At 31.9% G+C, this 27,090-nt stretch overlaps 2 protein-coding genes across 2 annotated transcripts; one reads left to right on the top strand and one right to left on the bottom strand.

Annotated features, from left to right (window-relative positions):
* The first annotated feature begins 11,950 nt into the window (after positions 1-11,950).
* Positions 11,951-19,038, top strand: LOC119614658 (brain-specific homeobox protein). Its single transcript, XM_037970773.1, has 4 exons — positions 11,951-12,547; positions 15,003-15,382; positions 15,559-15,858; positions 18,503-19,038. The coding sequence occupies exons 1-4, from the start codon at positions 12,090-12,092 to the stop codon at positions 18,907-18,909; spliced, it is 1,545 nt and encodes a 514-aa protein (XP_037826701.1). The 5' UTR covers positions 11,951-12,089; the 3' UTR covers positions 18,910-19,038.
* A 4,142-nt stretch (positions 19,039-23,180) lies between these two features.
* LOC119614657 lies at positions 23,181-23,999 on the bottom strand. The gene is made up of 2 exons (XM_037970772.1): positions 23,842-23,999; positions 23,181-23,776 (listed from the first exon to the last, which is right to left on the bottom strand). The coding sequence occupies exons 1-2, from the start codon at positions 23,888-23,890 to the stop codon at positions 23,229-23,231; spliced, it is 597 nt and encodes a 198-aa protein (XP_037826700.1). The 5' UTR covers positions 23,891-23,999; the 3' UTR covers positions 23,181-23,228.
* Positions 24,000-27,090: the final 3,091 nt, after the last annotated feature.

The following is a 27,090-nucleotide window of genomic DNA, read 5'->3' as shown; positions in this document are numbered from 1 at the left end:
ATAGTTTGGTAAAAAGTATATAGTTTAACCCCCTGAGAGGTTAAGTGAAACTCTTTGTGATTGGTTGAGAATTAAACGAAAAAACCGCCCTGTTTTTGGTTAGAAAAAAATTTGAAAAAAACAAAACGTATTTTTGCCATAACCAACTTTTTGTTGTAGCAACATAATCCTTATCATTAGCTTTTTGTTGTACATACATATGTTTGTAGAATTATTTATATAGACAATTTTTATTTTCCTTGTTAAGTACCCATTTTAAGTCAGTTATTTGTTGGAAAAAAAGCGTTCATTTTAGAGGGGTTTTTTTAAAGAGGAGTTGGAGTAAAACAGGACTTTTTGAAATTTGTTTTTAGTGGGGTTAAATACTTTATTGTTGTTAGCTGAGTTTTTAGGGACCTCTTTTCTTTCACCACTACAACCCCTATACATGGGACTTCTTGTTATGATGATGCTCTTAAATTAAGCTCTGGGTATTTTGTTTTTTTGTTATTGTCGTCATTTTAATTTAGTACGAAAGAATGTGAAGTCACGTTAAGGCTTTTAAAATTGAATTAGTGACAGCAGTATTTGTCAAATTATCTTTGTTATTTTATCATGACTTCAAAAAAAATGCAATAATAACAGCTAAAAACTTATTATTGTACATATTTTCATAGCAAAATTAATTCGACAAGGGAGTTTAAAAGGAAAATAATTTTTTTTAGAATAGAGAGGCTTAATTAGAAATAAAATTCTTTTTTTAAATTTTATTCATTTTATTTTAATTATTTATATTTCAATAGACAATTTTTATTTTATCAACTCTATACCAAACCAAATTACGCAATTGACCAAAAGTTACATTTAAAAATGGTAAAATAATATGATAATGTGGTTACAGAGTTATTTGCTCTCATCAATAAATACATAATAAGTTTAAATATTTTCCAGCAGGGAATATTTAAACTTTATTATTTATTTCGTAAATATAGTGGGACTAATCAAGGAAAATGTTTTGCAAAAATGTATAGAGAAGTAATATAATCTGGTTACACTAGAGTCTTATCAAAATTCTATACTACAGTCTAGTTCATATTCTGGACTATACCCTAGTCAATAGTCTGGACTATAGTCAAGTCCACAGTCTGGAGTATAGTCTAGTCTATAATCCAATCTATAGTGTAGACTAAAGTCTGGATTAAGGACTAGTCTATACTCTGAACTATAGTTCACCCTATAGTCCGTACTATAATCATATCCATAGTCTATATTATAGTCTAGTTCTTCGTCTGGACTATACCCTAGTCAATAGTCAGGAATTTAGTCAAGTTCACGGTCTGGTGTATAGTCTAGTCTATAGTCCAATCTATAGTGTAGACTAAAGTCTGGATTATGGGCTAATCTATACTCTGAACTATAGTTTACCCTATAGTCAGGACTATAGTTTAGTCTAAAGTCTGGAATAGACTATTCGATTGTCTGACTATAGTTTAGTCTATAGTATGGTCTGAAGTTTGGTCAATAGTAAGGACCATAGTTTGGTCTAAAGTCTGGAATACACTAATCGATTGTCTGACTGTAGCTTATTCTATAGTATGGACTACTGTTAGTCTATAGTATTTATTCCATAGTCAATTGTCTGATTATTGTATAGTCTATAGTATGGAATGTAGTTTAGTCTATAGTGTAGACATTAGTTTGGACTATGGTTTAGTCAATACTCTGGACTATAGTTTTGTCTATTGCCTGGACTGTAGTTTAGTCTATAATCTAAATTATAAGTTAGTCTATAGTCCAGACTATAATTTAGTCTATAGTCCAAACTATAGTTTAGTCTGGACTAGGCTAGTTGGTTGTCTGACAATAGCTTAGTCTATAGTATGTTCTCTAGTTTATTCTATAGTAAGGACCATAGTTTAGACTATTACTTAGTCTAAATTATAGTATGAACTATAATTTAGACTGTAGTCTAGACTATAGTTTTGTATATAGTCTAGACTATAGTTAATTCTATAGTACTTTAGTCTATATACTGGACTATATAGTCTAGTCTATAGTAACTACCACAGTTCAGTTTAAAGACTGGACTATAGGCTAGTCGATTGTCTGGTCTATTGTTTATAGTTTAGTTTATATTCTGGATTATAGTTTAGTCTATAGTCTAGACTATAGTTTAGTCCATAGTTTGGATAATACTTAAGTTTATAGTCTGGAATTGAGGCTAGCCTCTGGATTGGATTATAGTTCAGTCTATAGTCTGTACTATAGTTTAGTGTATACATAGTCTGGACTATAGTGCAGTCTATAGTCTGGACTAAATGCTAGTCTATAGTTAGGACTATAATCTAGTCTATGGTCTGTACCACAGTTAATCTATCATCTCGACTATAGTATAATATATAGTCTGAACTATATTTTTGTCTCTAGTCTGAACTATAATATAGTCTATAGTCAGTATTATAGTATAGTCTATAGTCTGTAATAGAGTTTAGCCTATAGTCTGGACTATAGTTTAGTTTATAATCTGGACTATAGTTTAGACTTTAGTCTGAATTAAATGCTAGTCTAAAGTCTGGACGATAGTTTAATTTATAATCTGGTCTATAGTTTTGTCTATAGTATGGACTAGAGGCTGGTTGATAGTATTTACTATATTATATTCTTGACTATAGTGCAGATTATAGGCTAGTCTGTAGCCTGGCCCATAGCTTAGTCGATAGTATGGACTATAGTCTATTCTATAGTCTAATCATAATCTGGACTATAGTCTGTAGTCTAGTTTAGTATGAAGTCTGCGTTATAGTCGTCCTGACTATAGTTTGGTCTATAGCCTAGACCATAGTGTAGTCAATATTCTGCGCTATAGTCTATTCTGCTCTATAGTCTTTATTGTCCATATTCTATACTATAGTTTGCTATATAGTCTAGACAATAACCTGTTCTATAGTCAGTCAAATTTATAGTCTACTTTATAGTTCAATCTATTTCATGCCACAGTACTGCTGCATTTACTCCTTTTTATATGCAATATATTTTTTCCTACTTAAACACACACACTACTTATAAAAATATTATAGGTTGATATTGTTATACATACGCATAGACATAAATAAATTGCGTACATTAAATTCATTAAATGCCACAATTATTGTAATTAATTTATGAAAGAAAAATATTAATTGATAAAAACATCATTTATCCCTGGTAAATAAAAGCATGTAAGGTATTTCGGTGTGTGTGTGTGTATGGCAGGTGGGGATTTTGAGGGATAAAGTGATTGGCCCCAGTAGTTTTGCAAGTAGTTAAAGTATTACGGTAATATGCAGAGTTGAATTGCTTACCTAACACTTTACTAGTAATCTATTCTAGTGTTAATTGTCACTTTGATGACTTTAAGTAAATATCTGGCACTATAAACGATATATTGATGATTTCCTAATTGTTCAAAGTTTCCCAGAACTACTAGGTATTTTATAACGGCGATAGTTATGTATATAGTAAATGTATTGTACAAAAATTCTATGAATATATTACGTTGTTATGGTAGTTAATTTCAACAATCGACCTGGAAGGGAGTCGAATATGTTAATTTGATGTGTGGATGTACTCAATTAATACAAATATTTAAAATATTGCATTTAAAGTTGATAAATATGTTTAAAAAAAGGTTATAAATTATATTTAATTATAAAACAAAAGGTCTATAGAGTATACAGTATATAGTCTAGTCTATATTTTAGTCTATAGTCTAGTCTATAGTCTAGTCTAGTCTATAGTCTAGTCTATAGTTTAGTCTATAGTCTAGTCTATAGTCTAGTCTATAGTCTAGTCTATAGTCTAGTCTATAGTCTAGTCTATAGTCTAGTCTATAGTTTAGTCTATAGTCTAGTCTATAGTCTAGTCTATAGTCTAGTCTATAGTCTAGTCTATAGTCTAGTCTATAGTCTAGTCTATAGTCTAGTCTATAGTCTAGTCTATAGTCTAGTCTATAGTCTAGTCTATAGTCTAGTCTATAGTTTAGTCTATAGTCTAGTCTATAGTCTAGTCTATAGTCTAGTCTATAGTCTAGTCTATAGTCTAGTCTATAGACTAGTCTATAGTCTAGTCTATAGTCTAGTCTATAGTCTAGTCTATTGTCTAGTCTATAGTCTAGTCTATTGTCTAGTCTATAGTCTAGTCTATAGTCTAGTCTATAGTCTAGTCTATTGTCTAGTCTATAGTCTAGTCTATTGTCTAGTCTATAGTCTAGTCTATAGTCTAGTCTATAGTCTAGTCTATAGTCTAGTCTATAGTCTAGTCTATAGTCTAGTCTATAGTCTAGTCTATTGTCTAGTCTATAGTCTAGTCTATTGTCTAGTCTATAGTCTAGTCTATAGTCTAGTCTATAGTCTAGTCTATTGTCTAGTCTATAGTCTAGTCTATTGTCTAGTCTATAGTCTAGTCTATAGTCTAGTCTATAGTCTAGTCTATAGTCTAGTCTATAGTCTAGTCTATAGTCTAGACTATAGTCTAGTCTATAGTCTAGTCTATAGTCTAGTCTATAGTCTAGTCTATAGTCTAGTCTATAGTCTAGTCTATAGTCTAGTGTCTATAGTCTAGTCTTAGTCTAGTCTATAGTCTAGTCTATAGTCTAGTCTATAGTCTAGTATATAGTCTAGTCTATAGTCTAGTCTATAGTCTAGTATATAGTCTAGTCTATAGTCTAGTCTATAGTCTAGGCTATAGTCTCGTCTATAGTCTAGTCTATAGTCTAGTCTATAGTCTAGTCTATAGTCTAGTCTATAGTCTAGTCTATAGTCTAGTCTATAGTCTAGTCTATAATCTAGTCTATAGTCTAGTCTATAGTCTAGTCTATAGAGTAGTCTATAGTCTAGTCTATAGTCTAGTCAATAGTCTAGTCTATAGTCTAGTCTAGTCTATAGTCTAGTCTATAGTCTAGTCTATAGTCTAGTCTATAGTCTAGTCTATAGTCTAGTCTATAGTCTAGTCTATAGTCTAGTCTATAGTCTAGTCTATAGTCTAGTCTATAGTCTAGTCTATAGTCTAGTCTATAGTCTAGTCTATAGTCTAGTCTATAGTCTAGTCTATAGTCTAGTCTATAGTCTAGTCTATAGTCTAGTCTATAGTCTAGTCTATAGTCTAGTCTATAGTCTAGTCTATAGTCTAGTCTATAGTCTAGTCTATAGTCTAGTCTATAGTCTAGTCTATAGTCTAGTCTATAGTCTAGTCTATAGTCTAGTCTATAGTCTAGTCTATAGTCTAGTCTATAGTCTAGTCTATAGTCTAGTCTATAGTCTAGTCTATAGTCTAGTCTATAGTCTAGTCTATAGTCTAGTCTATAGTCTAGTCTATAGTCTAGTCTATAGTCTAGTCTATAGTCTAGTCTATAGTCTAGTCTATAGTCTAGTCTATAGTCTAGTCTATAGTCTAGTCTATAGTCTAGTCTATAGTCTAGTCTATAGTCTAGTCTATAGTCTAGTCTATAGTCTAGTCTATAGTCTAGTCTATAGTCTAGTCTATAGTCTAGTCTATAGTCTAGTCTATAGTCTAGTCTATAGTCTAGTCTATAGTCTAGTCTATAGTCTAGTCTATAGTCTAGTCTATAGTCTAGTCTATAGTCTAGTCTATATCTAGTCTATAGTCTAGTCTATAGTCTAGTCTATAGTCTAGTCTATAGTCTAGTCTATAGTCTAGTCTATAGTCTAGTCTATAGTGTAGTCTATAGTCTAGTCTATAGTGTAGTCTATAGTCTAGTCTATAGTGTAGTCTATAGTCTAGTCTATAGTTTAGTCTATAGTCTAGTCTATAGTCTAGTCTATAGTCTAGTCTATAGTCTAGTCTATAGTCTAGTCTATAATCTAGTCTATAGTCTAATCTATAATCTAGTCTAATAATCTAGTCTATAGTCTAAGTCTATAAGTCTAGTCTATAGTCTAGTCTATAGTCTAGTCTATAGTCTAGTCTATAGTCTAGTCTATAGTCTAGTCTATAGTCTAGTCTATAGTCTAGTCTATAGTCTAGTCTATAGTCTAGTCTATAGTCTAGTCTATAGTCTAGTCTATAGTCTAGTCTATAGTCTAGTCTATAGTCTAGTCTATAGTCTAGTCTATAGTCTAGTCTATAGTCTAGTCTATAGTCTAGTCTATAGTCTAGTCTATAGTCTAGTCTATAGTCTAGTCTATAGTCTAGTCTATAGTCTAGTCTATAGTCTAGTCTATAGTCTAGTCTATAGTCTAGTCTATAGTCTAGTCTATAGTCTAGTCTAGTTAGTCTAGTCTAGTCTAGTAGTCTAATATATAGTTTAGTCTATAGTCTAATATATATAGTCTAGTTTATAGTCTAGTCTATAGTCTAGTCTATAGTTTAGTCTATAGTCCTAGTTCTATAGTCTAATATATAGTCTAGTCTATAGTCTAGTCTATAGTCTAGTCTATAGTCTAGTCTATAGTCTAGTCTATAATCTAGTCTATAGTCTAGTCTATATTCTAGTCTATAGTCTAGTCTAAAGTCGAGTCTATAGTCTAGTCTATAGTTAGTCTATAGTCCCAGTCTATAGTCTAGTCTATAGTCTAGTCTACAATCTATAATCTAGTCTTCAACTTAATCAACATGAACTCTACTGCAATCCGATTTTCGCTTTCATTCTAAAAGAAAAATTCATAAACAAAATTTCAAGAGATAATTAGCAGAACAGAAAAAATGTCAAACTAATTGAATTCTCTCATAATTATGCACAATTTCCCCGAACAAGATGAGAAAGCGAAGAGGAAAAAAACAAGCAAATTATTAAATAAAATTATAAACGTTGACAAGTTACAACAAAATTACATATTATATAGATAGTCAGTCCGTCAGTCTTTTAGTCAGAGTAAAATTAATGAAGCACAGTAACTACAGCAGCAGTAAAAAATCAATACATTGAGAATACTTAAGTCGTTTATGGTTGAATTTATGTACATAAAATTATTATTGCTGTTTGGATGCTACTATAGTAGTACAACACCCACTCACTACTTTCACAAAATACTAGTAGCACTCATACATACTAAACGACAAGCAAACTGAGAACGACGACTACAATTAAGGATGGTATACGATTTTGTATTCGTGTGAAGAATATGTGTATTTGTAATAGATTTGCGCAATGCTACGTGTTAAAATGGTGGTCATGAAATTGGAAAATGGTACTAAGTCTATATAAGTACTACACTATAAACTAGACTGTAGACTAAGCTACAGACTAGGTTATAGACTAGACTATAGAATACACTAAAAACTAAACTAAAGACTGGACTATAGATTACACTATAGACTACACTACAGACTAGACTAGAGACTGCACTATCGACTAGACTATAGACTAGACTTCAATTGAGGCTGTAGTCTGGACTATAGTCCTGATTGGAATATAGATTAGACTTATATTAGACCATTGTCTAGCACTGAATTTCAGTCTATAGGCTGGACACCGACCTAGTTTTAAGTGTGCATTACAGCTGACTCTATAATCTGGACTATAGTTTGGTCCGTAATGATGACTATGTCTATAATTTAGTCTTTATTCTGAAACAATAGCTAAATCATTAGGTTGATATATGCTCTAGTTATAGTCAGGCTGGTCTGAAGTAATGTCCTATAGTATTTATGGTTCGTGGTTTGGTCTATAGCCAGGAGCATAGTTTAGTCTACAGTATGGACGATATTGAAGACTTTAGTTATTGTAGTTAGTTTATAGTATGAACTATAGTTTAATCTTTGTCAGGACAATGGTTTGGTTTATACCTAAACTATAGTTTAATATATAGTCAGGACTATATATTAATCTATAATTTAGTCTATAGTCTAGTCTATTACATGTATAGTCTGGACTATAGTTTATTCTGGTTTATAGTTTAGAATTTCCTTTAGTTAATAATGGATTAAGGTATAGTCAATAATCTGTACTATAGTCTATTTTATAATCTTGACCTTAGTCCTAGCCTTCATCCTAGTTTAGTCTATCTTTAAAAAAGTACCTTTTTTTGGTACCAAATACTCTAGTCCATATCCACACATACACACATTTATATAATACCTACTTAATGAAGTGAAAAAATACTTTGACATGATAAATAAAGGAATGAAAAACAGAAATTTTTTATATTTAAAACACAGATACATGCATACATACACTTAAAAATGGTTGTGTGAGTGAGTTTAGTACCAAGAACCGAAATCGAGAGACTATATAACCTAGTTAAGACTAAAATAACACACTAATTGGGGAATTACACATGTAGTAGATGAAAAAAAAAAATTATATAAAAATATAACGATAAAATAATTCTATTGAAATTTTTAAGGACCTTTATATAAGGGTAGAGTGGGAAGAAAATTTCAAGAAAGAGACAGCTATAGGCTGTTTGCGTGGTAAAGGATTTGATAGCATACAAAAGGGGCGTTTACAATTTGCGTATATTTGGGGTGTGTGTGTGACTGAGTGTAATATAAATTTTTTCCATTTATTGAAGAAAACAGGGATGATTTTTAAATGGAGATAATGTTTGTTATAAAGCATATAAACTGCCCTGCATCATATAATGTTTTTAACCCATGGAGATGTGAAAGAGTACTAGAAAAAGTTTTTACGAGTCAACTATAGATTACACTATAGACTAGGCTAAATAAGATAGCCTATAGACTAGATTAGACTTATACTAGTCTATAGACTAGATTATAGACTAGACTATAGATTAGTCTATAGACTAGACTATAGACTAGTCTATAGACTATAGACTAGACCATAGACTAGACTATAGACTAGACTATAGACTAGACTATAGACAAGACTATAGACTAGACTATAGACTAGACTATAGATTAGACTATAAGACTAGACTATAGACTAGACTATAGACTAGACTATGGACTAGACTATAGACTAGACTATAGACTAGACTATAGACTAGACTATAGACTAGACTATAGACTAGACTATAGACTAGACTATAGACTAGACTATAGACTAGACTATAGGACTAGACTATAGACCTAGACTATAGACTAGGACTATAGACTAGACTATAGACTAGACTATAGACTAGACTATAGACTAGACTATAGACTAGACTATAGACTAGACTATAGACTAGACTATAGGACTAGGACTATAGACTAGACTATAGACTAGACTATAGACTATAGACTAGACTATAGACTAGACTATAGACTAGACTATAGACCTAGACTATAGACTAGACTATAGACTAGACTATCGACTACACTATAGACTAGACTATAGACTAGACTATAGACTAGACTATAGACTAGACTAGACTATAGACTAGACTATAGACTAAACTATAGACTAGACTATTGAATACACTATAGCATAGGCTATAGAATAGACTATAGAATAGACTATAGACTAGACTATAGACTAGACTATAGACTAGACTATAGACTAGACTATAGACTAAACTATAGAATAGACTATAGACTAGACTATAGACTAGACTATAGACTAGACTATAGACTAGACTATAGACTAGACTATAGACTAGACTATAGACTAGACTATAGACTAGACTATAGACTAGACTATAGACTAGACTATAGACTAGACTATAGACTAGACTATAGACTAGACTATAGACTAGACTATAGACTAGACTATAGACTAGACTATAGACTAGACTATAGACTAGACTATAGACTAGACTATAGACTAGACTATAGACTAGACTATAGACTAGACTATAGACTAGACTATAGACTAGACTATAGACTAGACTATAGACTAGACTATAGACTAGACTATAGACTAGACTATAGACTAGACTATAGACTAGACTATAGACTAGACTATAGACTAGACTATAGACTAGACTATAGACTAGACTATAGACTAGACTATAGACTAGACTATAGACTAGACTATAGACTAGACTATAGACTAGACTATAGACTAGACTATAGACTAGACTATAGACTAGACTATAGACTAGACTATAGACTAGACTATAGACTAGACTATAGACTAGACTATAGACTAGACTATAGACTAGACTATAGACTAGATATAGACTAGACTATAGACTAGACTATAGACTAGACTATAGACTAGACTATAGACTAGACTATAGACTAGACTATAGACTAGACTATAGACTAGACTAGACTATACTAGACTAGACTAGACTATAGACTAGACTATAGACTAGACTATAGACTAGACTATACTAGACTATAGACTAGACTATAGACTAGACTATAGACTAGACTATAGACTAGACTATAGACTAGACTATAGACTAGACTATAGACTAGACTATAGACTAGACTATAGACTAGACTATAGACTAGACTATAGACTAGACTATAGACTAGACTATAGACTAGACTATAGACTAGACTATAGACTAGACTATAGACTAGACTATAGACTAGACTATAGACTAGACTATAGACTAGACTATAGACTAGACTGTAGACTAGACTATAGACTAGACTATAGACTAGACCAGACTATAGACTAGACTATAGACTAGACTATAGACTAGACCAGACTATAGACTAGACTATAGACTAGACTATAGACTAGACTATAGACTAGACTATAGACTAGACTATAGACTAGACTATAGACTAGACTATAGACTAGACTATAGACTAGACTATAGACTAGACTATAGACTAGACTATAGACTAGACTATAGACTAGACTATAGACTAGACTATAGGACTAGACTATAGATAGACTATAGATAGACTATAGACAGACTAAGACTAGACTAGACTAGACTATAGACTAGACTATAGATTAGACTATAGACTAGACTATAGACTAGACTATAGACTAGACTATGTAGACCTAGACATATAGACTAGGACTATAGACTAGACTATAGACTAGACTATAGACTAGACTATAGACTAGACTATAGACTAGACTATAGCTAGACTATAGACTAGACTATAGACTAGACTAATAGACTAGACTATAGACTAGACTATAGACTTAGGACTTATTAGACTTATACTATAGACTAGACTATAGACTAGACTATAGACTAGACTATAGGACTAGACTATAGACTACGACTATAGACTAGACTATTAGACTTAGACTATAGCATAGACTATAGGACTAGGACTTATAGACTAAGGCTATAGACTAGACTATAGACTAGGACTAAGCCTAGACTATAGACTGACTATGACTAGACTATAGCCTAGACTATAGGACTAGACTATAGACTAAGACTTATCAGACTAGACTATAGACTAGACTATAGACTAGACTATAGACTAGACTATAGACTAGACATTAGACTAAGAACTATAGACTAGACTATAGACTAACTATAGACTAGACTATAGACTAGACTATAGACTAGACTATAGACTAGACTATAGACTAAACTATAGACTAGACTATTGAATAGACTATAGCATAGGCTATAGAATAGACTATAGAATAGACTATAGACTAGACTATAGACTAGACTATAGACTAAACTATAGACTAGACTATAGACTACACTATAGACTAGACTATAGACTAGACTACAGACTAAATTACAGACTAAACTATAGACTAGACTATAAACTAAACTATAGATTAGACTATAGACTGAATATTTTTTAGAAGGTTTCTAGAGCGATAATAATTCTCCTGCCCTCTAAGGGTTAACAATAAACTTAACAGTTAAGGTGGGGGTTGTGCAATACAAAACTAAAAAGGATAATTAAATTGCACACACTCAAAGTTCTCTATGGGTTGGTTTCCCAACTTATCGCATGAACGATGAACGAGTAAATGTGGTTGTTTTTTTTTTTTTTTTTTTGTGCTGCAGCTCTTGATGTTTTAATAACCAAGAGCTGGTGATGCCTGCCAAAGGAAAAGATTGCAAAATTTCAGAACGTTATAAACTCAAGTACAGATTTTGTGGTATATTCATGTTAAATCACTGTTAATGCAACCGTCAACGAGTAAACAGCTAAATAACGGTTAAATAACTACTTGTAACGTTAAGTAAAAGAAGAATAGTTAACTACTATAACGATTTTCATTTAATTAAAAAAGTAATTTATAAAAAAAAAACAAATTAAAGAAAAAATCAAATAAAATGTCTATACAAATAAGTGAAAATTTAAATGTAACTTCTGCAACAAATTTAGTGACAAAATTGCCACAAATAATGCAACATCAAACCGTGAACCAACAACAACAAAATCATACAAATTCAACGGCTTCTAATACAACCTGCGTGGTCTCTGCGAAGACCCCATTTTCCATAGAACATATATTATGCCAAAATTTAAATAATAATAACAATAATAATAATAACAATAATAATAATAACAATCAAAATAATAACAATAATGGTGTTTTAAATAAATTAAAATCATCGTCAAAAAATTCTTTAAAAACTTCTTCAAGTGATAGTGATAAATTAAAAGCTTCAGCACTGCCATCAAGTGAATATAATAATAATAATAATTCTCATTCAAAATCGATTTCAAATACTCATAATAATAATCGCCATGAATCGGAAGAATATCAAAGGATTATGCATAGAGAAAGGTGAGCGTTTGTCTTGTAATTTAAGTTCGAAATTGAGACGTATTATTCAAAAGTTTCCCTAGATTTTTCTTGTATAATATCGGCCACTTTCTAAGAATAGTTCATTTTTAATATAAATTTTCAATTTCAATGTGGAACCAAGGAAGATTTATTTTCAAAAGGAGTTAGGTCAATAAGTCTGATAGGTTTGCAGTTCGAAAAAAATGGTTAATTTCTAATTTTGTCAATTTTAATGGAATATGATTTTGATCCGACGGAGTCTTGATCAAGTCTAGAAGAATTTTTTTCATTATGGACCACTTTTCATGGAAATAACCATTTCCTCGTTTATGTAATGAGGATCCGACGCAGTTTAAATCTAGTCTAGTGGATCTTAATCAAATATGGACCAATTATCGGGTAAATAACGATTTATTCATTTATAAAATGACAATCCGACGGAATCTTGATCAAGTCTAGAAGAAGGTGAAGGCGAAAATAACAATTTCCTTATTTATTTAATAAGAATCCCACGGAGTCTTTATCAAGTATAGAAAAAGATTGTCAATTATGGACCAATTCTCGTGGAAATAACGAGTTCCCTATTCAGTATGACTATTACACTGGATTTTGGAAGAGGACCTTTAACGGGTATTAATTCAACAGCGAACCAAACTAAACAGATTTTCAAAGAACAATGTATTTATCATTATAAAATATTACATACGATTTGATTCCAATACCGATATATTGTTGACAAACAGAGTTTTTGAATAAGTGTTAATATGGAGCCTTGGGTCATAGTCCAATTTAAACAAAAAAATCTTATTAAAGCATTTTTTGAGAAGGGCTTAGAAGTTGTTAAAATTATCGATGTATAACTTTACGAAGTAACAGTTTTAAGGGGCACTATATAGGAAAAAATGGTCCGATAAGGTGCGTCCTTAGAACACTTGTGTACCAAATTTCTAATTTGAACAAAATATATTTAAAATTGCAATCTCGATTTAAAGTTATATATGAACAAAAAGAAAGACGGGACTAAAACTTTTAAAGGCAAATTTTGATAATGTTCGATTCACTTATAAATTATTCTACCGGTATTAGTCATAGTTCCATCGATAAGCATTTCTCAATTCTAGTTAATTTGAAAGGAGAATATATGTTACATCTAATCCGCAGAAATGCACCTAAACATCCAGCGGGCCTGTTGTGTGCTCCTTTTTTCTTTCTTCAAACTAAGTAAATAAACTACAGACTCTATATAGTCTATATCTATATAGAATATAGACTAGACTATATACTAGAATATATACTAGACTATAGACTAGACTAAGTAAATAGACTATAGACTCGACTATATAATAGAAAAAAGACTCGACTATATACTAGACTCTAGACTAAATTATAGATTAGACTAGACTATAGACTAGTCTCTATTATAGTCTATAGACTAGACTATAGACTATAATATTGACTATTCTTTAGACTAGACAATAGCCTGGAATATAGACTAGACTATAGACTACACTATAGCCTAGACTAGATTATAAAGTAGAATAAAGACTGGTCTATAGATTAGACCATAGACTAGATCATAGCCTAGACTACAGACTAGACTATAGCCTAGAGTATAGACTAGACTATAGCTTAGACTGTACACTAGACTATAGCCTGGACTATAGACTAGGTTATAAAGTAGACTAGAGACTAGACTATAGACCATTAAAGACTGTCGATCAGAGTATAGTATATATTATAATCAAGATTTTAGTAGTCTTTACTATATTAGGGTATTAATCAAGACTAAAGACTAGACTTTAGTGAAGGCAATAGGTAACAAGGCTATGGACTGCCAAGGCTTTAGACAAGTCTATAGTCAAGGCTATAAGTCCAAGGTTATATATAAGATCAAATCTTGAGATTAGAATATGGTAAATACTATAGACTTGATGACAGTGAAGACTTGCACTAGTCTGCTGTCAAGACTATAATCTAAAATATTGTAAAAAAATATAAACTAAACTATAGTCAAGATTATAGACTAAACTATAGTCAAGACTATAGGCTAAACTATAGTCAAGACTATAGGCTAAACTGTAGTGAAGACTATAGACTACACTATAGGACAAAATATGGTTTTTACAGTTTTTTAAGGAATAAGAAATATAATTTATGTGATATGATGAATTTTTATAATTCCAATATTTACCAGAAACTATAAAACCGCATAAACCTTAAAGTGCTTGACCACTAATGGAAATTTATTGTGATTTGTTATATCAACTATTATTAAGAAATTAATTAACCATAGACTGTGGTGTACTTTAAATTAATTTTACTAAGAAAGTTGATAAAGTTATACAGAAGTCAGAAAGAAATTACAAATATAGGCATTTTCTGAGTCCATAATTAGTTTTTAATATTCGCATTTACAATAGCTTTTAAAAAATGTCAACAAATAATTTCTCTACAGAACTCACAAATCTTCTTCGGATCGTTTAAGTAATTCCAATACAAGTTCAACAACAACTCCCACACAACAAGCATCAGCAAGTAGTGCAGCCTCAACATCTCCGGCAACAACAACACCGACGGCCAGCAATTCCTTACTTAACAATGTGGCGGCTCATAATTATGTACCCGCACATCATGCAACACCGACATCGGTCTTAACATCACCCTCCACACATTCGCATGCACATGTTGCAGCACCACCACCGCCACCACCCCCTAGTAATGTTTTATATCCCAGTGCCGCCTATAGTGATCATGGTTTTTTGCAAATGACTTTGGGTTATTTGTCACCATCGTCGGGTGCCTACAAATCGGTGGATCCCTATTTTTTATCGCAAGGTAAGTGTGTTTACACCTAATAAACTATATTTAATTAACACTCGAACACATATTGTTAAATATTTAATTTAAAAAGGTTGTTTGTCCCTTTTCATGGGGTGCAAGTTTAGATCCTTTTCAAAATTCAATTATAACTAACTATTAAAGGATATATTTATTTGGTTTCTTTCTTCCAGCTGGTCTCTTTGGTGGTGGTCATTTGTTTGCTGGTGGTTGCATGCCAGAACTTGCCTTAGGTTTGGGCATGGGTGTCAATGCTTTGCGTCATTGTCGCAGACGCAAGGCACGTACTGTTTTTAGTGACCCTCAATTGTCGGGTTTGGAAAAACGTTTTGAGGCTCAACGATATTTATCGACACCCGAACGTGTAGAGTTGGCCACTTCGTTGGGTTTGAGTGAAACACAAGTAAAGACATGGTTTCAAAATCGACGCATGAAACATAAAAAACAATTAAGAAGAAGGGATGTCATGAATGGTGAGTACTGGGAGAATGGTAGTGTTTTGTTTTATGGTTTTTGGAAAGGGGTTTTAAGAAAATAGTTTACGGAAGAAACAACTTTTTAAATTGTATTTAATTTAATGTAATTTCGTCTTTAAGTTAAACTAAACTATAGACTAGACTATAGAATAGACTATAGACTACACTATAGACTAGACTATAGACTAGACTAGGCTAGACTAAACTATAGACTAGACTATAGATTAGACGATAGACTAGACTATAGACTAGACTATAGACTAGACTATAGACTACACGATAGACTACACGATAGACCACACTATAGACTAAACTATAGACTACACTATAGACTACACTATAGACTAGACTATAGACTAGACTAGACTATAGACTAGACTATAGACTAGACTAGACTATAGACTAGACTAGACTATGCTAGACTATAGACTAGACTATAGACTAGGACTATAGACTAGACTATAGACTAGACTATAGACTAGACTATACTAGACTATAGACTATAGACTAGACTATAGACTAGACTATAGACTAGACTATAGACTAGACTATAGACTAGACTATAGACTAGACTATAGACTAGACTATAGACTAGACTATAGACTAGACTATAGACTAGACTATAGACTAGACTATAGACTAGACTAATAGACTAGACTATAGACTAGACTATAGACTAGACTATAGACTAGACTATAGACTAGACTATAGACTAGACTATAGACTAGACTAGACTATAGACTAGACTATAGACTAGACTATAGACTAGACTATAGGCTAGACTATAGACTAGACTATAGACTAGACTATAGACTAGACTATAGACTAGACTATAGACTAGACTATAGACTAGACTATAGACTAGACTATAGGCTAGACTATAGACTAGACTATAGACTAGACCATAGACTAGACTATAGACTAGACCATAGACTAGACTATAGACTAGACTATAGACTAGACTATAGACTAGACTATAGACTAGACTATAGACTAGACTATAAACTAGGCTATAGACTAGACCATAGATTATACTATAGACTATACTATAGACTAGACAATAAACTAGACTATAGACTAGACTATAGACTGAACTAAAGGCTAAACTACAGACTAGACTAAAGACTATACTAAGGACTAGATTATAGTCTAGACTATAGACTAGACTATAGAGTAGACTATAGACTAGACTATAGAGTAGATATAGACAAGACTATAGAGTAGACTATAGACTAGACTAGACTATAGACTAGACTATAGACTAGACTATAGACTAGACTATAGACTAGACTATAGACTAGACTAGACGATAGACTAGACTATAGACTAGACTATAGACTAGACTAGACGATAGACTAGACTATAGACTAGACTATAGACTAGGACTATAGACTAGACTATAGACTAGACTATAGACTAGACTATAGACTAGACTATAGACTAGACTATAGACTAGACTATAGACTAGACTATAGACTAGACTATAGACTAGACTATAGACTAGACTATAGACTAGGACTATAGACTAGACTATAGACTAGACTATAGACTAGACTATAGACTAGACTATAGACTAGACTATAGACTAGACTATAGACTAGACTATAGACTAGACTATAGACTAGACTATAGACTAGACTATAGGACTAGACTATAGACTAGACTATAGACTAGACTATAGACTAGACTAAGACTAGACTATAGACTAGACTATAGACTAGACTATAGACTAGACTATAGACTAGACTATAGACTAGACTATACTCGTAACTAGACTATAAGACTAGACTATAGACTAGACTATAGACTGACTATAGACTAGATATAGACTAGACTATAGACTAGACTATAGACTAGACTATAGACTAGACTATAGACTAGACTATAGACTAGACTATAGACTAGACTATAGACTAGACTATAGCCTAGACTATAGACTAGGACTATAGACTAGACTATAGACTAGACTATAGACTAGACTATAGACTAGACTATAACTAGACTATAGACTAGACTATAGACTAGACTATAGACTAGACTAGACTAGACTATAGACTACTATAGACTAGACTATAGACTAGACTATAGACTAGACTATAGACTAGACTATATGACTAGACTATAGACTAGACTATAGACTAGACTATAGACTAGACTAGACTAATAGACTAGACTAAAACTGAAGTAAAAACTAAATACAGACTATAATATTAGACTAGACTATTGACTAGACTGAAGACTACACTAAGGACTAGACTATACTATATTCCATGAACGTCATACCAATTTTTTTCTTAAATTAAACTTTTGTTTTTGTAACTAAAAGTTTCGAGAAATTAAAATAAATTAACCCCCATTTTATTTTTGTCTAAAGAAAGTTTTCGTTAAAAGACAATAAACCACAAATACTACATATTGCTAAAATTAAAATCCATTAACTTCAAAACTATTAGAGAAGAAAATTTCTTTAGAAAACTTCAAGACAAAATGGCCGTCTTGAACTCGAAAACAAACACAAAAAGAGAAGAAAATGATTTCAAATAATGGCCGTCTTAGAATAAACTTCAATAATTAAATTATCCAGTTTTCTTTGGAACAACAATTTCAAGTCAAACAAACGTTTCTTTTCTTTATATTTTAGAACCGGTTGATTTTTCACGTACCGAAGGAGCTACAAATAGCAATGGTGGTAGTAGCAACAAAAATGGCTCCACAATAACATTAACAACATCCAACTCTTCATCTTCTTCGACACATGCCAACAATAATAGTACTACAGGCAGTAGTCATAACGAAGGAAAATCTTTACATACCAACTCCCACCACCACCAACCACATCATACCAGTTCTCAGCAGCATCATCATCATCAACTGCAAATATTGCGCAACATGTCAAATGGACACCATAATTTAGATAGTGGTGTGGGTTTCTTGCATCACGACTACTCGACCGATGATTATTCGGATTTGGATGATGATGATATGGATGATGAGGAAGGCAGTGATGTTGATATTATGGGTGACACTAAATTATATAATTTAACATAATACACGCAGCAGCAGGCGCATTATTAAGGCAGAGAAAGAAGGATTTTTAAAATTTTATTGTAAATAGTTTTTTTGCTAGATTTCTTTTGGCATTTACGATTACGGGATGTTAAAAGGGATCTAAATAAAGATGAGTGTGTCAAAACTAGTCATTTTAGTGATAATTTATTATATTGTATTTTATTTGGAAATATACTTGAACAATAAGAACTTCCATGTTTAATATTTAAAAAAAGATAAGAATTAGATTAAAAATTTTATGAAATGTAAACAACGGAGTTTTATTTTGAAGAAGAAGAATGTGATTTAACTAGTTTCTCGACTTTATACAGTCTAGTCTATAGTCTAGTCTATAGTCTAGTCTATAGTCTAGTCTATAGTCTAGTCTATAGTGTAGTCTACAGTCTAGTCTATAGTCTAGTCTATAGTCTAGTCTATAGTCTAGTCTATAGTCTAGTCTATAGTCTAGTCTATAGTCTAGTCTATAGTCTAGTCTATGGTCTAGTCTATAGTCTAGTCTATAGTCTAGTCTATAGTCTAGTCTATAGTCTAGTCTATAGTCTAGTCTATAGTCTAGTCTATAGTCTAGTCTATAGTCTAGTCTATAGTCTAGTCTATAGTCTAGTCTATAGTCTAGTCTATAGTCTAGTCTATAGTCTAGTCTATAGTCTAGTCTATAGTCTAGTCTATAGTCTAGTCTATAGTCTAGTCTATAGTCTAGTCTATAGTCTAGTCTATAGTCTAGTCTATAGTCTAGTCTATAGTCTAGTCTAGTCTATAGTCTATAGTCTAGTCTATGGTCTAGTCTATAGTCTAGTCTATAGTCTAGTCTATAGTCTAGTCTATGGTCTAGTCTATAGTCTAGTCTATAGTCTAGTCTATAGTCTAGTCTATAGTCTAGTCTATAGTCTAGTCTATAGTCTAGTCTATAGTCTAGTCTATAGTCTAGTCTATAGTCTAGTCTATAGTCTAGTCTATAGTCTAGTCTATAGTCTAGTCTATAGTCTAGTCTATAGTCTAGTCTATAGTCTAGTCTATAGTCTAGTCTATAGTCTAGTCTATAGTCTAGTCTATAGTCTAGTCTATAGTCTAGTCTATAGTCTAGTCTAGTCTATAGTCTATAGTCTAGTCTAGTCTATAGTCTAGTCTATAGTCTAGTCTATAGTCTAGTCTATAGTCTAGTCTATAGTCTAGTCTATAGTCTAGTCTAGTCTATAGTCTAGTCTATAGTCTAGTCTAGTCTATAGTCTAGTCTATAGTCTAGTCTAGTCTAGTCTATAGTCTAGTCTATAGTCTAGTCTATAGTCTAGTCTATAGTCTAGTCTATAGTCTAGTCTATAGTCTAGTCTATAGTCTAGTCTATAGTCTAGTCTATAGTCTAGTCTATAGTCTAGTCTATAGTCTAGTCTATAGTCTAGTCTATAGTCTAGTCTATAGTCTAGTCTATAGTCTAGTCTATAGTCTAGTCTATAGTCTAGTCTATAGTCTAGTCTATAGTCTAGTCTATAGTCTAGTCTATAGTCTAGTCTAGTCTAGTCTAGTCTATAGTCTAGTCTATAGTCTAGTCTATAGTCTAGTCTATAGTCTAGCTACAGTCTAGTCTATAGTCTAGTTTATAGTCTAGTCTATAATCTAGTCTATAGTCTAGTCTATAGTCTAGTCTATAGTCTAGTCTATAGTCTAGTCATAGTCTAGTCTATAGTCTAGTCTAGTATAGTCTATAGTCTAGTCTATAGTCTAGTCTATAGTCTAGTCTATAGTCTAGTCTATAGTCTAGTCTATAGTCTAGTCTATAGTCTAGTCTATAGTCTAGTCTATAGTCTAGTCTATAGTCTAGTCTATAGTCTAGTCTAGTCTAGTCTATAGTCTAGTCTATAGTCTAGTCTATAGTCTAGTCTATAGTCTAGTCTATAGTCTAGTCTATAGTCTAGTCTATAGTCTAGTCTATAGTCTAGTCTATAGTCTAGTCTATAGTCTAGTCTATAGTCTAGTCTATAGTCTAGTCTCTCGTCTAGCTATAGTCTAGTCTATAGTCTAGTCTATAGTCTAGTCTATAGCTAGTCTATAGTCTAGTCTATAGTCTAGTCTATAGTCTAGTCTACTAGTCTAGTCTATAGTCTAGTCTATAGTCTAGTCTATAGTTCTAGTCTATAGTCTAGTCTATAGTCTAGTCTATAGTCTAGTCTATAGTCTAGTCTTATGTCTAGGTCTATAGTCTAGTCTATAGTCTAGTCTATAGTCTAGTCTATCGTCTAGTCTTATAGTCTAGTCTATAGTCTAGTCTATAGTCTAGTCTATAGTCTAGTCTATAGTCTAGTCTATCGTCTAGTCTATAGTCTAGTCTATAGTCTAGTCTATAGTCTAGTCTATAGTCTAGTCTATAGTCTAGTCTATAGTCTAGTCTATAGTCTAGTCTATAGTCTAGTCTATAGTCTAGTCTATAGTCTAGTCTATAGTTCTAGTCTATAGTCTAGTCTATAGTCTAGTCTATAGTCTAGTCTATAGTCTAGTCTATAGTAGTCTATAGTCTAGTCTATAGTCTAGTCTATAGTCTAGTCTATAGTCTAGTCTATAGTCTAGTCTATAGTCTAGTCTATAGTCTAGTCTATAGTCTAGTCTATAGTCTAGTCTATAGTCTAGTCTATAGTCTAGTCTATAGTCTAGTCTATAGTCTAGTCTATAGTCTAGTCTATAGTCTAGTCTATAGTCTAGTCTATAGTCTTAGTCTATTAGTCTAGTCTATAGTCTAGTCTATAGTCTAGTCTATAGTCTAGTCTATAGTCTAGTGTATAGTCTAGTGTATAGTCTAGTCTATAGTCTAGTCTATAGTCTAGTGTATAGTCTAGTGATAGTCTAGGTATAGTCTAGTTATAGTCAGTCTATAGTCTAGTCTATAGTCTAGTCTATAGTCTAGTCTATAGTCTAGTCTATGTCTAGTCTATAGTCTGTCTATAGTCTAGTCTATAGTCTAGTCTATAGTCTAGTCTATAGTCTAGTCTATAGTCTAGTCTATAGTCAAGTCTATTAGTCTAGTCTACAGTATAGTCTATAGTCTAGTCTATAGTCTAGTCTAGTCTTTAGCCTAGTCTATAGTCAGTCTATAGTAGTCTATAGTCTAGTCTATAGTCTAGTCTATAGTCTAGTCTATAGTCTAGTCTATAGTCTAGTCTATAGTCTAGTCTATAGTCTAGTCTATAATCTAGTCTATAGTCTAGTCTATAGTCTAGTCTACAGTCTAGTCTATAGTCTAGTCTATAGTCTAGTCTATAGCCTAGTCTATAGCCTAGTCTATAGCCTAGTCTATAGTCTAGTCTAGTCTATAGTCTAGTCTAGTCTATCTAGTCTAGTCTATAGTCTAGTCTATAGTCTAGTCTATAGTCTAGTCTATAGTCTAGTCTATAGTCTAGTCTATAGTCTAGTCTATAGTCTAGTCTATAGTCTAGTATATAGTCTAGTCTATAGTCTAGTCTATAGTCTAGTCTATAGTCTAGTCTATAGTCTAGTCTATAGTCTAGTCTATAGTCTAGTCTATAGTCTAGTCTATAGTCTAGTCTATAGTCTAGTCTATAGTCTAGTCTATAGTCTAGTCTATAGTCTAGTCTATAGTCTAGTCTATAGTCTAGTCTATAGTCTAGTCTATAGTCTAGTCTATAGTCTAGTCTATAGTCTAGTCTATAGTCTAGTCTATAGTCTAGTCTATAGTCTAGTCTATAGTCTAGTCTATGTCTAGTCTATAGTCTAGTCTTAGTCTAGTCTATAGTCTAGTCTATAGTCTAGTCTATAGTCTAGTCTAGCTAGTCTATAGTTAGTCTATAGTCTAGTCTATAGTCTAGTCTATAGTCTAGTCTATAGTCTAGTCTATAGTCTAGTCTATAGTCTAGTCTATAGTCTAGTCTATAGTCTAGTCTATAGTCTAGTCTATAGTCTAGTCTATAGTCTAGTCTATAGTCTAGTCTATAGTCTAGTCTATAGTCTAGTCTATAGTCTAGTCTATAGTCTAGTCTATAGTCTAGTCTATAGTCTAGTCTATAGTCTAGTCTATAGTCTAGTCTATAGGTCTAGTCTATAGTCTAGTCTACTAGTCTAGTCTAGGTCTTAGTCTAGTCTATAGTCTAGTCTATATTTAGTCTGTATACTTGTTTATAGTCTATTTTAGAGTCAAGTCAATAGTCTAGTCTATAGTATTGTCTATTTTAGAGTCAAGTCAATAGTCTAGTCTATAGTATTGCTTATAGTGGAAGCTGTTTGGATTTATGTTAAATTGCGAGCTATTCGATTTTGCTTAATTTATTAATAAATTTTTATATATTAAAGTACAACTATACTGGAAGTAAATCTTCTGATTCCAAATTCTCTGTAAACCAATCCTCATCGTAATCAATACTGGTTGTAAGTTCCGCAATTTCATTCGTCGTATCATTCGAAAATTCCTCTATTATTAAGTCCCCAAAATTTATATCGACATATTCTTCTGGTGGTATGTGTTCTAGCACAGTTTCAAAATCTGTAGTATTATTCGATATTTCCATAACTGAAATTTCCTTTGCAGTAAAACTTAATGGCAACTGTTTGTTTGGCAAAGGACCTAAAGCATTCAAATGCTTTTTAACCAATAGTCCCCCAATATTTGGTGAAACTTTAAATATCTCTTTTTGTTTACCAAAGTTGGGCTTAAAAAATATTTTACTAGTTGTGGGATTTTCTAAAATCTCAGCTGTATCTGCAGGCGGTGGCAGTGGTCCTAAGGGTTTCACATGATTTTTCACCAAAAGACCATGATTTTGTGTGACCACTTTATAAAGTTGGTTTTGTTTTCCGAAATCGGGTTTGAAAACATTATTTGATCCAGACGATTGTGCATAAGTAGCTTTATAAAAAAAGTTTGGAATTATTTAAAGAACTTTTCTTTGGGATTTTTTTTAAATACGTTACCCCGAATTGTAAATAATCCATAGAATGAGAGTAGTAGTAAAATTTTCATAATTTGATGTTGTCCTGACGAGTCAGGTCTTAATTGGCTTGTTTTCAATATTAGACTAAATATTTTTCTTTTAATTACACATTTTTGTCTGCAATTTTTTGTTGATTGAAAATATACTGTTTTATTTATTTATTAAAATTTGTTTAATTTTTTAAACAATTGTTTAAATATAAATTATTTTAAAAACAAAATAAGGGTGGTTTAAAAAAATTCTTTCAAAATTGTTTATTTCAAAAATCCCCATTTAAACGCCCTTTTGAAAAATGATTTAAACATGTCCACCCACTAAATTAAGTTAACCCTTAAGAGCAAGGGGTGGATTTTACAAACTTTTGACAACTATGTGACAATTGATTTCACTAATCAACAACAAGAATACAATAACAATAATTATGGGTTGTATTTGAGAGTCAATTAAATGTCACTTAATATTGTGATTTTGAAACAATTGCAATTATCTTGGAATTAAAAGGGAAATGTAAAGGACATCTGGAAACCAGCTGTAATCTAATCAGAACATTTGATTAATATGTAGTAAAGAATCTGGACTAAACTATAAGCCTTGACTTCGACTATAAAATAGGCTATACTTAAGAAGTCAAAACTATATACATACATAAGTAGTAGACTAGAGATAAAGATTTCGAGCAGACTATAGACTAGATTATAGTCCAGACAAAATGGATCATAGTTTAGACTATAATTAGACAACAGAACAGACTATAAACTACATATAAACTGGATTATAGGCTGGACTATAGTTTGGACTATAGACTAAACTATAGACTACACTATTGACTAGATCGTAGACTAGACTATAGGCTAGACTATATACTAAACTATAATGTCTATAGACTAGACTATAAACTAGACTATATACCAGGCTATAGGCTAGACTATATCGTCTATAGACTAGACTGTAAAATAGACTATAGACAGGTCTATTGACTAGATTATAGACTAGTCTATTGACTAGACGATAGACTAGTCTCTTGACTAGACGATAGACTAGTCTATTGACTAGAATATAGACTAGACTATAGACTAGACTATAGACTAGACTATAGACTAGACTATAGACTAGATAGACTAGACTACTAGACTAGACTAATAGACTAGACTATGGACTAGACTATAGACTAGACTATAGACTAGACTATAGACTAAACTATAGACTAGACTATAGACTAGACTATAGACTAGACTATAGACTAGACTATAGACTAGACTATAGACTAGACTATAGACTAGACTATAGACTAGACTATAGACTAGACTATAGGACTAGACTATAGACTAGACTATAGACTAGACTATAGACTATAGACTAGACTATAGACTAGACTATAGACTAGACTATAGACTAGACTATAGACTAGACTATAGACTAGACTATAGACTAGACTATAGACTAGACTATAGACTAGACTATAGACTAGACTATAGACTAGACTATAGACTAGACTATAGACTAGACTATAGACTAGACTATAGACTAGACTATAGAATAGACTATAGACTAGACTATAGACTAGACTATAGACTAGACTATAGACTAGACTATAGACTAGACTATAGACTATGTAGACTAGACTATAGACTAGACTATAGACTAGACTATAGACTAGACTATAGACTAGACTATAGACTAGACTATAGACTAGACTATAGACTAGACTATAGACTAGACTATAGATTAGACTATAGACTAGACTATAGACTAGACTATAGACTAGACTATAGACTAGACTATAGACTAGACTATAGACTAGACTATAGACTAGACTATAGACTAGACTATAGACTAGACTATAGACTAGACTACAGACTAGACTATAGACTAGACTATAGACTAGACTATAGACTAGACTATAGACTAGACTATAGACTAGACTATAGACTAGACTATAGACTAGACTATAGACTAGACTATAGACTAGACTATAGACTAGACTATAGATTAGACTATAGACTAGACTATAGACTAGACTATAGACTAGACTATAGATTAGACTATAGACTAGACTATAGACTAGACTATAGACTAGACTATAGATTAGAACTATAGACTAGACTATAGACTGACTATAGACTAAGACTATAGACCTAGACTATAGACTAGACTATAGACTAGACTATAGACTAGACTATAGACTAGACTATAGACTAGACTGTAGTCTAGACTACAGAAAATACTAGCCTTAAGACTTCACTATGTCAAAACAATTGTCAAGATTGTAGACTTGTGCTGATTATAGACTGGACTTTAGTCAAGATACCACTATATTCTTCAATTGAATTAATTTTTCTTGGTTCTAGAAAGTAACGTGACTAGAATTTTAATAAGTTCTTTCATAGCAAAATACTGAAAACTAATAAAATACAAAAACAATTTTTTTCTAATAGTAGATTTAAAATTTAGAGTAAAACAATCAAGTTTATTAATTTCATCAACTTTATGTTTCAGAAATCAAAACAAGCATAAAGTAAACATTTTAAAAGGTTGTTTCAAAGTCAAGGCATATCAATAAAAAAAATAATCATAAAAATTTTGCTAAATTTTGAAAACATATTTTTCATAAACAAAATTAAACAAACAACAACCACAATCCACAATAATGATATTACTATTTTGTTTTAATAGTTGTTGTTTTAACTGATAACAACAAATTAGAATATAAAACAACAAACCAAAATTAAAAATGTATTTTTTTCTATTGTTTGCCACGTGTTTGACGTAAGAAAAATAAAAGGCCAGGCCCCCTTTTTATTTAATTTTTACAAAATGTTTTGTATTTGTTTTTTCCCTTTTTTGTTTTTTAAAAAGAGCTATTTTTAGTGTTACTTATGGGATGACAAGTAAAAAAAACTTGTTTGGGTTTGGTCTGGACCCCCACTAAAGTACTCTTCAGATACATACATACATATTAATTTATGTTTAGTTGATTTGCATAAAAAGATGTTAAACCAACAAACACAAGAAGTCCCTCAGTAGGGGCTCTTATGTTAAGACATTCTCACTCTCTGAGTTTTTTTAGTAATGCTTATGTAGCGGTTTTTGAAAGGGAACTAAAGAGCTAAACTATAGACTCGACTAAAGAATAGACTTTAGCCATCGACTAGGCTAGATACTACTCCATGGACTTCACTATAGACAATACTACAGACTAGACTATAGATTAGGCAACAGACTAGCCTAT

This window comes from Lucilia sericata, unplaced genomic scaffold, assembly GCF_015586225.1.
Source record: "Lucilia sericata isolate MDLA Ls3-8-SP2 unplaced genomic scaffold, ASM1558622v1 Contig003212F_arrow, whole genome shotgun sequence".
NCBI classification, from domain to species: Eukaryota; Metazoa; Arthropoda; class Insecta; order Diptera; family Calliphoridae; genus Lucilia; species Lucilia sericata.
The sequence above is the reverse complement of the archived record's forward strand: the minus strand, read 5'-3'. Positions and strand labels throughout refer to the sequence as shown.